General features: G+C 40.5%; 1 protein-coding gene across 3 annotated transcripts in view; it reads left to right on the forward strand.

Annotated features, from left to right (window-relative positions):
- Positions 1-14,506, forward strand: part of INTS1 (integrator complex subunit 1) — a 2,399,836-nt gene that overhangs the window by 1,593,801 nt on the left and 791,529 nt on the right. For all 3 annotated transcript variants that reach the window (XM_044089756.1, XM_044089757.1, XM_044089758.1), the window contains exon 32: positions 664-823. In XM_044089756.1, coding sequence (XP_043945691.1) covers positions 664-823 — 160 coding nt within the window. The remainder of the gene's footprint in view (positions 1-663; positions 824-14,506) is intronic.

Here is a 14,506-nt window from a genome sequence, read left to right on the forward strand (position 1 = left end):
AGGGACTTTAAGCAATTCATCATAAGAAGTTAGGCTGTAAATATTAAAGTGAATGACCTCGATGAAATAATGGATGCATGGGAACATGGTATGGATCTCATAGGTTCATAGATTAGTACTAGGCTAATTGCTCCTTTGGGCCATTTTAAGCCTAGCCAGTTACCCCATGCGAGTATCAAACCCTGCACCTTGTGTCTGCAAGGTAAACACCTTAACCTTTATGCCAACCTCCCACCCCCTATATTTTGGGGGAATTTTAGGAATCCTTTGGAGTAGGATCATCCGTAACATAAATTATGGACTTGATGGTTTGTGGATTTAGAATGCAATTAAGGAAAAATGTTTTAAATAATGAGTCATGGAATAGGGGACATCAAAAGAATAGACAGCATAAGGGATAGATGAAAGAAGGGTGCGGTGATTTCATAGGGACTAACTTCAGCATTGGATGGGCTTTCCAGTTTCTAAATATTGTCTGTGCATACTCTGTGGCAGTGTATGAGCATACATTGTGCATATTTTGTAATGTTTTGTTTAAGTAAGTATATCAAGGTTTTACTGACTACATTTTCGTGTTTTGCATTTGTTAAAAGATCTTGTAATTCATAGTACTCTTAAATGAGGATTCTAACTGGTATTTGTTTTTTGTTTCCCCTTTTGCAGCGTTGTGTTCCTCAGGATACAGCTTTTTCCTCACTATTTTTAAAAGTGGTGATGCAGATGATGGCATTGCTAGAAAATCCCAGTGTGGAGGATGGACCATTTCGGGCGCAGCTAAAGTCTTTCGCTACCCAGTACTCCTTCAGACACAGGATCAGTGATGGTATGGAACTGTAGCTTGCTCTATTTATTGTGCTTATAGTCATCTTCATCATAACGTAGCGTATTGCATGTAGAGACAGAAATATTAAACTCATTTTTCACTTCGGTATCTAATACATCTGAATAAACGAGGTAAGTCAGAAATGACAGAGTGGGATGTCGGGCAGATATAATAACAGATAGGAAGATTATTAACTAAGAAGTGGAGAAGGAACCCAGAATAATTATGATGGTAAAGCACAAGATTAAGACAAACTGTTGTTGAAGTCATGTGGTTATGAACTACTGGCAGAATTATGTATTCTCTCATTAGAAGCAAGAGTAATTCTTTAAAATGATAGTTGTATATCTCTTGTGCACCATTATGTCTAAGAAGGAGCTCTGCTGTTGCAGCCCTGTTCTTGTGTTTTCTTTAGTTTAGAATGATATGAAAGAGAGTCTTTATGGGACAGGCCGAAAGGAAGCAGCTTGACTTTATGAAGTATTATCAGACCATTTGTTGCATTTCTGTGACTGGTTCACTACTGAGGTGGGTAAGGAGAGCCCTTTGGAAGGGAAAGGTATCTGAACTTTAGCAAGGTATTTGTCATTGTACCTCATAAGATTTCAATGGAAAAAATATACTTGTGGGGCCAATGATGATGGTAAGATTAAGAAGCTGTCTAGAAGCAGAGGATGACATTTTGTGATTTTCTGTGTGCTCAGCAGTCTGTTAGAAGGTCCATTCCATCCAAGATTTCAAACTTTTTTCATAGTGAAAAGGCCCTACCCCATACTTCTGGGGCTGTGCCCCCTGTATCCACACTACTGAAATAATCATCCCCTGAGCTACTGCACCTTGGGAGGGAAGGAGCTACCCATTTACAGTGATATTATTTGATGTTGCCATTTGACTTCTTGCTGAAGGTTTACAATTAAAAAAAAAAAAAAAAAAACAGGACAGCAACAGAAGTGTGTTGTGTGTAAGGGGAGGTCCCCTTTATGGTGAAGTAATAGTAACTACTTGAACACTGCACTGCTTTATGTTGAAACCAGCCCTATTCAGCACGTGGCTAATATCAGTGCAAGTGCTGGAGGGCAGGATAAGCCTGTTCCCTGATTATGTGTAATATTGGTGTGAGTTGGGCTCAAGAAAAATGGCTGCCTCAGGCTTTTGCTGTTTTCAGCTGAGACACATAAAAGAAGGGTGACATATAAAAATCAGATTAGAAAAATGCATTAGTAAATGAAAAAAAGGAGCAGTGCAGAGTATTACACTAAAATCTTCTAAAAAAATGTACCGGAGAAAGAAAAGCTAGCCTAATTTTCTGTTTCTGTGGTACACAAGGATAAAGTCCTGACTAAGACACATATAGCCTAAGTTTGATTGTAGACTAGGGTGCTGGAAGAACTAGCAGGAGAGGATGGGATGTTTAGGTCAACCGTCCAGGTGGGCAGGAAGTGGTGAGCAAGTAGGCTGATCACCACCAGCAAGTAGAAGCCTATTATGACAAACATATAGTCAGGAACTGAGGATGTGTAATGTGCTTGGCACTCCCAAGCCTGTGATGGTAGCTGCCACTGTCTGTGTGGAAAGATGCACATGCAAGGGGAAGTATAGGAGGCTCATATCGTCCACCAGTGGAGGGGGGTTAAGGATAAAATAGAAAATGCCCTCATAACCTTTGGAGTGATATGGGCTGTTCAGAATGTAGAGTGATCAGTATATGTCCTTCCATATCACTGTTGCAGTATTCTTTACTGAAGGCATCTCCTGCCAAGGGTAGCCCATCATCCGGCCAGTATACCAAAGCTTTACAATTTTCAAGGACGTTGTACATCACACGTGTGCTCTCTGCTCATGGCATAGGGCATAAAGGTGATATATGGACTTAAAAACCTCAGAACTTTTTTTCCCGCCAGTCTGAATGCCTTTTTTGATTGTCGGTCTCAATGCTCCTTCATTTGTGCTGGTTATGAAGCGATTTTCAGATAAGTGCCCCATTGTTTTTTTTTTTATCTTGTTTTTTCTTTGGTTGTGAGTTTACATGTCATCCAGAAGGGGAAAATGTCACTTTGGGAGACAGATTCCCCATAAAGACTGTTGCAAGCAGTTTTTTTTTGATTGGGTGCTTCTAACAACCATACTTTGAACTCAGTTTGTCAAGTGTTTGTCCCCAAGACCCTTCATAATTGTCTCTCGTCCTTGTCTGTCTACCTAAAAACGTCTTAAGTTGTTGGAGCAGGGTGTGATGGCAGCCATCTGCCAGGAAGAAAACCAAAAAAATCAGGTCAGATTTTACTGCCGTACCGCCTCTCCCAGATGTCTCTCTAGAGGCTGGTAAAAGCTCTGAGAATCGTCCAGTTGTTCTGTCTGATTCCTCTGCCGTGACTGCTTTGTAACCCAGCATGGATCCGGCTTCTCACATGTCCTTGTAGGCTCTGCAGGTGTCCGTTATGAATGCTGATGGGGAGCCTCCTATGATCATATCTGAGCGACCGAGGGGTGTTCCACAGATTCTTGCTCAGGAGGAGATTTCCACTATGTTGATTGAATGTCGACAAGGGCCGGAACCTCTAAGATCTTTAGGGCTGACATTCCTTTGAAGAAGAAGCAGAAAGCAAAACATATTTTCCATGCTTCCAAAGATCCCCAGCATGAATGGCAGGATTTTACACAGGGGTTGTTTATTGCACTCGTGGCCTTGAAGCCCTCCCCAGGGCGTTTCTGCTTCTGCCCCCCCCCCTCCCTTTGGTCATCTACTCCTCTTAAGAGGTCTAGGGAGCAGGACTCTTCTGATGATGAATTAGACTCTGGTTAAGAGTCCTTGGCTAACTCCTCTCAGATTCCTTTTTTATTAGACTATGGTTCTGAGGAAGATGACTCCAATAGTCCTGATTCTCCCTTTGAGGAGCTTTCTTTTAGAGATGCAATCTCTCGTATGATGGAATTCTTTATAAGGCTGTTCTCAAGTTTATGATGTCCAGAGGAGTTATTATGGACTCCTCCAGATGGAGTCCCCTAAGCCCTCTACTATCCTTCTGGTTCTCGCTGCCATGTTAGACACTTTTGCAACATCTTCTAATGCTCCTGATTCCAAGCTTCCAGCCCCATAAAAGCCTGACAGGTTTTGTAAGGTGCCTGATGGTTGTAAATTTCTTTCCAAATGTCCTTCTGCTGACCCCCTCTATTGTGTTGGTCTTATCTGACAAACCTTCCAAACTATTGCCTTTTACTAAATTGCTTCCGTCTGACAAGGACGGTAGAAACATGGAGTGGCTGTGCAAAAAGGTGTATATGGTTCATACCCTGAACTTTTGGGCTATTAATTATCAACCCCATATGAACAGGTATGTCTTAGCGCTTCTTTCTTAGCCTATCAGGTTATTTTTGACCTTCCTAATTCTGAGGGGAAGATTTCGACCCTGTCTTTGTTGGCTAATCTTCTCAGTTGGCTCATCATTCTATTAAATGTAGTTTTGATGCAACTGATGCTTCTTCTACATCTGCTACCTTTGGTTCTGTTAAGGTGTTATTCTAGGCTTTGCCTCCAATTAAGGCTAAATTGATGAATACTCCTCTTGACAATAAAAATCTCTTTGGCTCTGCAGCTTTGGGTCCTTGCAGGAGAAGGGCAAGGCCTTGCAAGAATTAAAACATATTTTTGTTTCACCTATTCCCAAATTTCAGAAGAATTATCTTTCTAAGCCTGCCTTTGTACTTCTCTCTCTCTTTCCAAAGGTAAAAAAGGGTTCTAGAAGGGCTCCTCCTGCTAAGTCTTACCAGACTTCTCAGAATTCCCCTTTTCCAGGCAAACCAGGTTCTGTCCGACTGTCTTTCTTCTTTGCTAGCCCAGGTTCCATTTTCCCTTCATCTTTCCCTGTCTCTTCCCCATTGGTTAAATATTGCTCAGGATTTTTGGGTTCTGTCCATCATCCATCAGGGATATTTCATGGTGTGAAAATTCATTCCTCCTTTTCTAGGCATTCCTCAACCTGCTCAGGAACAGCTGCCCTTTTTTCTGGATGTACTTCACGGCCTTTTATATCAAGGCACCCTCCAAGCAGTTTCTGCTCCTCAAAGGGGTAAGGGGTTTTAATTCCAGAATGTTTTTGGTTCCCAGGAAAGAACGCACCTGGAGACCAGCTCAACACTTTTCTGAAGATCCCTTCTTTTCAAATGCTATCTGTTGAGACCCTGTTTACTCTTCTTCCTCAGGCTTTCCTGGTCTTTTTGGATCTTAAAGATGTTTATCTTCACATCCCTATTCTTCCCTGTTTTAGGACATTTTTGCATTTCTCTGCTTCTTGCATTATCAGTACTCTTCTTTGCCCTTTTTCCTTTCTACTATCCCAGGGATTTTTGCCAAAAGCCTCGCTCCTGTGATTGCCTTTTGCAGGATGAGGGGGATACAGATCTTTCCTTACTTGGATGACCTGCTCATTCAGGCTTTACTCCCCAGAAGCCTTGATTCAGCATCTCCACAATGCTATTTACCTCTTACAAAGCCTAAGGTTTATGATAAATTTCCAGAAATCCTTCCTGACTTCTTTTCAGGATGAGGTTTTTCTTGGGTGCAGGTTGCAGACCATTCCTATGCTGGCTTCCTGGCCACTACTTAAGGCTCTGGCTCTAATTGTCTTTTTTCAGTTTTTTTTTCATCAGGTTTCAGTGCTGTGGGTTGCATGGCTTCCACCATCCCTGTGATTCCTCTAGCCAGGCTGCATATGAGGAAGATAGTGTTGCCTGAAGTCAATATAAGTTCAACATTGTCATCCTGTAGACCTTTTAGTTCCTCTTCTTCCATGCCTCAAACTAGAGATTCATTGGTGGATTCATCAGCTATCTCTCAACCCAGGCCTTCCTTTTCAGCTCCCAGTCCCCTCTCAGGACCTTTTTTCAGATGTCTCAGACACCAGCTGGGATGCTTCTTTTCGCCCTCTGAAAGCTCAGAATCTTTGACCCATTCATCAGAGGGCAGATCATGTCAACGTCAAGGCGATGAGAGCTCTCCTTGCTCTTCAGACCTTCCATACTCTTTTTTCTACCAGGGCCTCTCACACTTTTTACAGGTACATCAACAAGCAAAGAAGCACACGGTCATACATACTGTTCAGACTAACTCTTCAGATTTGAGATTTGGCTGTCTAGTTTCAGGTGACTCTTCAGACTGTTTATATTCCTTCAGAACACAACATTGTGGTGGACTCTCTTGAGTAGGTCCATAACACAGGCTTGACAAGTGGATGCTTTACAGAGATGTTTTTTTGGACATTGTCCCCTAGTGGGGTATTTCCTAAGAAGATAATTTTGCCCCTCCTCTCAACAGGCAATGCCCTCTCTTTTGCACCAGAGTCCCAAGTCCTCTGGCAGGGAAGGTGGATGCCCTCTGTTTTTCTTGGAGGGCGATGTTTCTCTATGCCTCCCCACCCTTCCTCTTGTAGTGAGGGTCCTGCTGAAAATAGAACAGGAGTCCCCCAAAATATTGTTGATAATTCCCTTTTGGCCTAGACAGCATTGGTTCCCTCTTCTTCTGCATCTAGCCAAGGTCAGTCTCCACAAGTTACCTCACAGAGTGGACGCACTCGCACAGGACAAGAGGTTTCTCATCTATCCTTACTTGTTTACTGTTCATGTGACACTGTGGGTAGTAGGGCTTTGATCCCTTTTAGGCACCTTTTTTCTGAGGATATGCTTTGGGTTCTGCAGGAAACCAGGAAATTATACTTGTCCATATGGAAAAGATTTTCTGCCTGGTGCCTTGCTCATGACCAGGATTCACTTTCTGTGGGTGTTCCACTGGTTCTCTCTTATTTGTGCGAATTGCTCCATGCAGGGTTAACATATTCTTCAGTTAAAGTTCACCTTTCAGCTACTTCTGCTTGTCGGTCGTCTTTGATTCCTATAGTAGCTTCTAGGCTTGAGGTCAAACAATTTCTTAAAGGCGTCCTTCATATTACGCCTCCCAGGAAGACCATTTCTCCTTCCTGGGACTCTATTTTTGTTCTTGAAAAAATTGACTCAGGCTCCTTTTGAGACTGCAGCTTCAGCTTTCTTGCAGCATTGTACATTGGTCCTTAGTTCAGCTAGGATGGTAGTTGATCTTCAGGCCCTTTTGGCAGTCCCTCCTTTTTTTAGTTTTTTTTCATAGGGACTGGGTGTCTTTGCATACCAATCCTTCATTTATGCCTAAGCTGATTAATAAATTGCCTCTTAATTAGTTTGCCCACTTTTTTCCCTTCTCCACAGTCTGCCAGTAGGAACATTCTTCACACCTTGGATTTGGATAGACAGTTCATATATTTTTTTGATAAGACTAAGATCATTCACAAGTGTGAGCAGCTTTTTGTTTCATTTTATCGTAGCTCTCTAGATTTGGTTGTTTCTAAGCAAACCATTTCTTTGTGGATCTTGAAGGCCATTTCCTTTTGTTACCCCTTTCATGGGATAAGCCTTTCTGCTTCTGTAAAGGCTCATTCTGCCAGGGCTATGGCATCCTCTGGTGCTTTTTTCAAAGGCTTGGATACCAATTCCATCCTTGAAGCTGCTACTTGGACTTCTATTCGTAGCTTTACTAAACATTACAAGCTGGATTTGCTAGGGCAATCCTGCATGGGTTTCTTGTGGACCCTTCTGGGCCTTCCTCTTCCCAAGTTTCTTAGCTTTTGTACTCTCCCTTTAGTAAAGAGTACTGCAACAGTGATATGGAAGGATATAATACAGTTGTGTAAAATCTTACCATAACAGTAGATGTCCTTCCCTTCAATGTTTGCAGTATTTGCTCCCCCCCTTTTACTCAACTCCTTTTTCTCTTCTCTTTCTTGGATGCACATGTTCATCCTTTTCTCCTTGGACTTTTGATCCTCCTGGGGCTTTTCAGTTCTGAAGTATGCATTTCAGTATGTCATCTTTATATGTAGTGAGCAAGGAGCACACATGCGACATACGATGTCCTTAAAAATCTTAAGCCTTTGGTATACTGGCCGGACATTGAGCTACCCTTGACAATATATGCCTTTAGTAAAGAATGATGCAGCAATGAAGGGAAGGACATATACTGTTATGGTAATATTTTCACAAATGTACTGTCCCATGCATGGGGTGATTAGGGTTCATCCTTAAGTAAAGATTCCCTAGTTTGGGGGGAGGTGAAGGCATATCCTTAGGTTGTTGGGATGAAGGCACCCTTCCTTGAAAGCAGCTTGAAAATTTAGTGCAGACTAGAGCACAAGCTCTTGCCTATCACTGGATGACATCTCCCCTCCAGTTAGCTGTTATTGAATGCAAGTAGGCCCACTCCATTGAGAATGAATGGGTTCAACATCAATTTAGTGGTGCTGGTGGTTGGCAGACACATACAAAATAAAAGAAACAAAGGAAAAGAAGCCATTCTGATGATTAGCATACTGGTAGAGCTATAAATGGTATTTGATACTTAAAGTCAAAAATCATGGAATGCAGAGGGAGAATAGCTTTATTAAACATAAAAAAAATTATATGGTGGGGAACAGATTCTGAAGAGTTCCATTAACAGTCACTGGGATCTCAGAGTGAATAGTTGAAAATCAGCAGTGAGATTATACAATTAGTGGACTGAAATGTGTTCAAGTGTTACAGGAAAAGGAGTCCCTGTGTGGGGAGATCTAGCCAAGAAGACCCAGGAACACTTTGCTTTTATGTATATGAAATGAAACAACAGGTTTAGGATGCATCCAGAAAAAGTGACTCCTTGAATAATGATTGTTTGTGTCTTTCGGCTTTTCACGGTTAGGGGTTGCCACAGCAGAACTCCGGTCCGCTAATGATTGGCAGTAGATTTTTACGTACTGGCTTGCCGGGCCTAACGCACAACCTTCAACGAAGAAATGCCCTTTCACGCATGTCGCTACACAGAAGATGCTCTAACCGAGAATCGAACGGGCAACGTCCAACTGTGAGGCGACAAAGCTACCGCAGCACCACCACCGCAGTTGACTCCTTGAACATTGATAACAACCAGATTATAATTTTACCCATCATTTATGCTAATTTTTTGTTCCCTGTCTTTAAGGTCTGAAGGGATGGATGTTTTTTGTCCTGTACTGGATTTCAGAGAGTTTATATTTAGTACATTTAGTCTTTGAAGTTTATCCTGTTGGCCTCCTGGATGGTTCTGCTGGAAGTAGTATCTGCCTTTTGGTTCATTGGCATTTAGAGTCCACAGAGGAGATTCCATTAGTTCTGTCTGTGTCATTATCAGTTCTAGTATGTAGTTTTTCATTTTTGCAATTCTCAGTGGCCAGATTCTTCATTAAAGCATTGCAGGTAAAGAAAAGAAGGATATCTTGGTTTTCTTGTACCTGGATTACTGGCTGCTGTTAGTATTGTCAACAGGGTCCCTGGAAGTGGTATTCATCTGTGCTGTACTTTGGATGCATTCTGATTCCATGCCTGATTGCATAGTTCAAGGAAGAAAGACCCAGACTAATTTTTGCCTGCTCTTTGGTGGCTGAGATGGTTGTGGTTTTAGGCTCTTAAGTCTTTAGTAATGTAGGAAACTTCCAGTCAATGCCAAGTATAGCCTTCCAGATTACGGATGACAGCCAGCTTCACCTCAGCCCTTGGCTTCTAATTCTGCTTAATGTGCTTGCTTGAATATCAGAGGTGATTGAGGCTGTAAGGAACCCGTCCACTGTATAGGCCTGTGTTGCCAAAGGAGGATGTCCTCATCTTAGCAGCGTGAGGGTCTGGCTTCACTCCCCTCCCCAAGCAAGACAGTCTTCATACCACATCATTTAACCTTGCAAGGATATCTTGAACGCCCATTTGACTTGGTCCTTAGCTATTCCTTGGTCAGAGTGCATTTGTCAGCTGTCTCTACATCATGACCTTGTGGTTGATAGGATGGTGGCATAGCACCAACTAATCAGTCAGTTCTTTAAGTTTCTTCATCTTCTTCATAAAGGGTTTTTCCTCTCTATGAAACTTCAACTTCATGGCTAACAGGCTTGCTTGGCTGCTGTTTGAGTCTTGTACCCTGACAGTATTGAAGTTCATGTCTTCAACAGTGTCATTCACCTCCACTTGTAGGATTTTCTCATGTCACACCATTATGTTTAGAGAGCCATCTCTAGTTCTTCAAAAGAATGATATGCCCTTCTGGATGAAGTCAGTTTTCTTCCAGAAAGTGATTTCACAGATGTCCGTGAGCTATAACATCAACTTCTTGGTTTTCTATGTGGCATTCAAAGACAGGAAACAAAGTATATTTTTACATCCTAGAAATTCAGCATCAGCCTCTCAGTTGCTACTAGATTTGCTGCTGCAGTATATGCCGAAAATCCAATTTGTTTGCTTCCCTGCTGAGGGAACTGCTTACAGCTGTTCATTAGTTTCCATACAGACTACTATATCTACATTATTATTTTTCTCATGGGGTATCTAGTTACTTACTATAAATACTGTAATCAGTACTTAATGTGTCATGGGAGTGGCTGTCTTCATTGCTTGCTCTAAGAATTTTCTGTTGCAGACATCTATTTCATGCCGACTTAATCTTTAGTGCACACCTTCACCAAATATTTTGGCTTCAACAGCAACTCAGAGAGATAAGCTTTGTTTAGTGAAGTCAGCTGTTCAGGACTCAGTTGTTTGAGGTCTGTGCTTATGTGGTTCTTCTGCTGTTTCCAGTCTTGTGGTTCATTGCAAAACAAGGACAGACTGAAAAAGGATTCTCAATGTTTGCTATAACAGATGTGTTCTGAGTGGATCTGTGTCATGTCAAAAACTCAAATATTAAAATCCAAAATGTCAAAAACTCAAAATATTCAAACCTGTTAAATGCAGCGGGCCAAGCCGCCTGCATCCCCATATGGAGGATTGAGGTACTCACACCCCCTGCTAATTATATATATGGGATCACACAGTGGGAAAAGGCAAAATTCCTATTTTTAATATTTTGAGTTTTTGACATTACGAGTTTCAGTATTCTGTCGAATAAAACCTGTTCTTATTTTATCATTTCATCTTTGAGAGGATTCCTCCAGACTGGGACAGGAATTAGACTCACTGTGATTCCCTGTTGATAAGTGACTTCTCTGCAGACAGATCCTGACTGACATTCACAAGCTTTGAGAAAAAATAAAACAAAAAATTCAGCTATTATTCGTAGTCAGACTTCTGTAATAACACCATAGTTCACTAATTCTGTCTGTCATTAAAAAAAACCTGATTTCAAACTACCTCTAAACGATGTATTTAGTTTAACATTTTTGCAGTAGTTTAGTTAATAACACAAAACATACTCCATTTAGTATTTCACATGAAACATATAAATAACACTAACAAAACAGTAAAAAAATCAACTTTTAACTTAATTCTGAATTATTTACAAGAATATGGACATATGCATAAAATCATACAGGCTCCATTGGCTGTTTTTTTAATGAGGGGATTCATATTTCCTTGAGCATTGTGGTATCATTTGTTGCCTTAATTACCCCCTCACTGATTTTTTTTCTTTGTATTAGACCCCTTTCATTGGTTTATGTAACTAAGGACTATTTCAACATCTTAGCATCAAGTTTTACTGTTTAATGCTGAGCTTGTCACAAGTTCTGTTTAAAGGTGTTTTGTTAGCAGATTAATGAGCCAACCTACTGTTGAAAGGATATTTACTGTTCTTTAAGCTTTAGAGTAGGACTTGAAACCTGAGCGCTAACTTTTCAAATTATATAACCAGATTCTGGTGTGACTAGTAGTCAAACAGGATAGTGGGAGAATAAGCCATTGAACACATCGTTATCTTGCAAACCATTCACGTCTTGGGGAAGTGAATATTTTAGTGGGTTCTTTTAGCCCACTTCTGGCAAGGGCAGCTTCCTTGTTACAATCTTCTGGGCGTGGTGCACCATATGATTTAATCTGCAGACTTTGAAGGAGAACATTTCTGTCACTGGTTTGCAAACACTGTCACACTTCTCAGCATTCATGTATGCCATTCCATATTTCTGTCCATTTCCACAGCTTATCACCATACCATACTCATAGAAAAAAGGCCAAGCCCATACTCTTTGCCCCTTTTTGACCATGATTTAAACTGCTCTGTGTGAGTTATATTCACTTATCATCTGAAGAAGTCTATATAGACGAAAACGGACTTGTAGATATAAGCATTTATGTTTTACTTTGTGGTATACTCTTTCTGAATAATCCTGTGTGCTGTACTTTGTTGGGCATCTTGTGTTGAATTTTTACTGTTTTGGTCTTATCTACAACACTGACAACATTAATATTAATTCAAGTAGATGTTCGATTTGGACATTAGTTATTTTATGGTTAGGGTGCAGTTTTCTGCCGTCTTGGAGCACAATGATCTAATGGACGGCAAAACTTCTAGTGCAGCAGTGGCTTATCAGGTTCAAAAAGTGAATTTGCATCTTAAAGAATGCTTTCACTGTCAGGAAGTTCAGCTCTTCACTGAATGTCTTGCTCATCATTCTTTTGAACCTGTGAGGTTAGCAGATTTGAAGTGTGCGTCCTGGTAGACACCGTTTTATTTCTTTATTTATCTGTCTTTAGCAGAACTAATAGAATGTAACACATTCTACCCTGATAGTTCATTTGTACAGTGTTTCTTTGCGTGAGTTAACCTAAATTATTTTGCTTAAAACAGATATATAAGCATGGTTTACCATTGAAATGTCGCCGTGCAATTGCACGGCTGTGAAGTATTCGAACAACAAATTTTCGAATACTTCATGTGTGTGCAGGTTACACGAGCAAATGTCATTTTTGCGAATGGACTGTGCATTTGCAAATATAACATTCGCTCATGTAAATGGATCGCAGTACAGTGTGGTTAAAGAAATACATCCCTTTCCTCACTGTAGTGCGATCTCTAAGAGTTGGAATATTAAGTTGGGGGGGTGTGGGGGGGCACGTAAACAGGATGTTAGGTTAGCTAGTTAGTGAGTTAAAGGAAGGGTGGGATTCCTGTTAAGTGCTGAAAATATCGTGATTGACATTTTTGGCATTAACAGCAATTTTGCGACATTAGGGATGTTCGGTAATGTGTACTTTCGGCGAAACACTTCGCTAATAAGTGCACTTTTTTTTTTAAAACTTCAAGATTGTGATAGGAAACCTATAAGCAAAATGATGATGCAGTGAGTTGCAGTTACTTATCTAGAATTACAGCATTAGTATTACTTCTAGCAGTATAGATGTTCACTTAAAGACCTTGTGTAAATAGTTTCTTAAATACATTTGTATATTTTAAGTCTCATTTACCTTATCAGAAATGACATTAGAAACTATAGTAGAAATTTGAGCTAGAGAAATGGGTAGAAATAGGTAGGAATAAAAAAAAAAGAGAGAAAAGTGTTGCTAGCAGTGAACAGTGTAAAAGTGTACATAAGGGAGAATAGAAGTGATTATGTGTGGAGGTAGTAAGTAAATGTTTGAAGGGGATGAAGTGAGACATCATGAAAGTATCAGACTGGTGCTCAGCATGAACAGGAGCATGATTTACTGAGATGTTGTTTGAGGCTGTTTTTGAAGTCTCTTAGTTTGTCCGATAGTTTAATTTTTTTCAGGGTCAGTGTTCCATAGTTTGGAGACATAGCAAGAATAGAGTGCGTCACCTGCTGTGTTGTATGATTTGGATGGTTTAATAGAATTTGTTGGCAGAAAAGAGGTCCCTAGTGGGGAAGTAAGGGGGCATAAGGTATTTTTCATTGCTGGGCATTTGGCTGCTGTAATAGCTTATAAGCTGTTACTTACTATGAGTACTTGGGTGATTGTGTAGCTCAAGTTAGAGCTTGACAGTGGAGGGCTCTATGAGATATGTTAGTGGCAAATGTAGCAGTTTTGCTGTTGCAGAAGGTTAGTTTGAATTCCAGTGTGGCATTTAAATTTGTCAGTATGGATTATGCTTATGGAGGGAAAGGAGTTGGATGGCTGAGGCTAATGTTTTCCTTACAGTATCTGTAAGATATGATTTGATCCTGTAGAGGGAGTCCGATTTCTGGTGGGTCTTTTTCATAGTATTTAGAATATAGTGGTCAAATTTGAGATTCTCGTCAATGACAATGCCTAGTAACTTACTCTGAATAAGTATTTCAATATTAGTGTTATTTGTGGATGTTATTACCAAGGTTTGCTTTAGGCTATTATATTGTTTGGGAGTGAATAGCAACAGTATAGTTTTATTGGGGTTAAGAGGCAGGGAGGAGTTATTTTAGCCAAGTTTCAGCAGAGGTAAGAAAGGTCTGGGTAAGGTCTTGGAGTTTGACTAGACTTAGAGATGCACAGATTAAAAACAAGTTGTCAGCATATTAAACTGTACTAGCATGTTGTGTGGCAGTATGGAGTTCGTTTATAAAGATGTTGAAGAGAAAAGGTCCAAGGACTGTACCTTGTACCTGTATAGTAACTTGTAGAAAAGGCAAATAGTCTATTTGTCCTGTTTTCTTTTGGGAAGGTAACTGAGGAACCATGTAGTGGATGGTTGGAAGATCGATGGGAGAGACTGATTGATGCCAGAAGTTACTTTTACTTCTGTCTGTGCTACTCAAGGAACCTTATTTTGTATTTCAAAAGGAGTAGCTATCCCTCAGGAGTAACTCACATTTTCTACTGAAAGTAGTTTTCAAGGCTTCCTTAAACTAGTCTTTTCAGCTTTTAACCTACATTTCCCACTGAAAGTAGTTTGGAAAATATCCC

Source organism: Protopterus annectens, chromosome 12.part0 (genome assembly GCF_019279795.1).
Source record: "Protopterus annectens isolate FY-2018-M chromosome 12.part0, PAN1.0, whole genome shotgun sequence".
Classification (NCBI taxonomy): Eukaryota; Metazoa; Chordata; order Ceratodontiformes; family Protopteridae; genus Protopterus; species Protopterus annectens.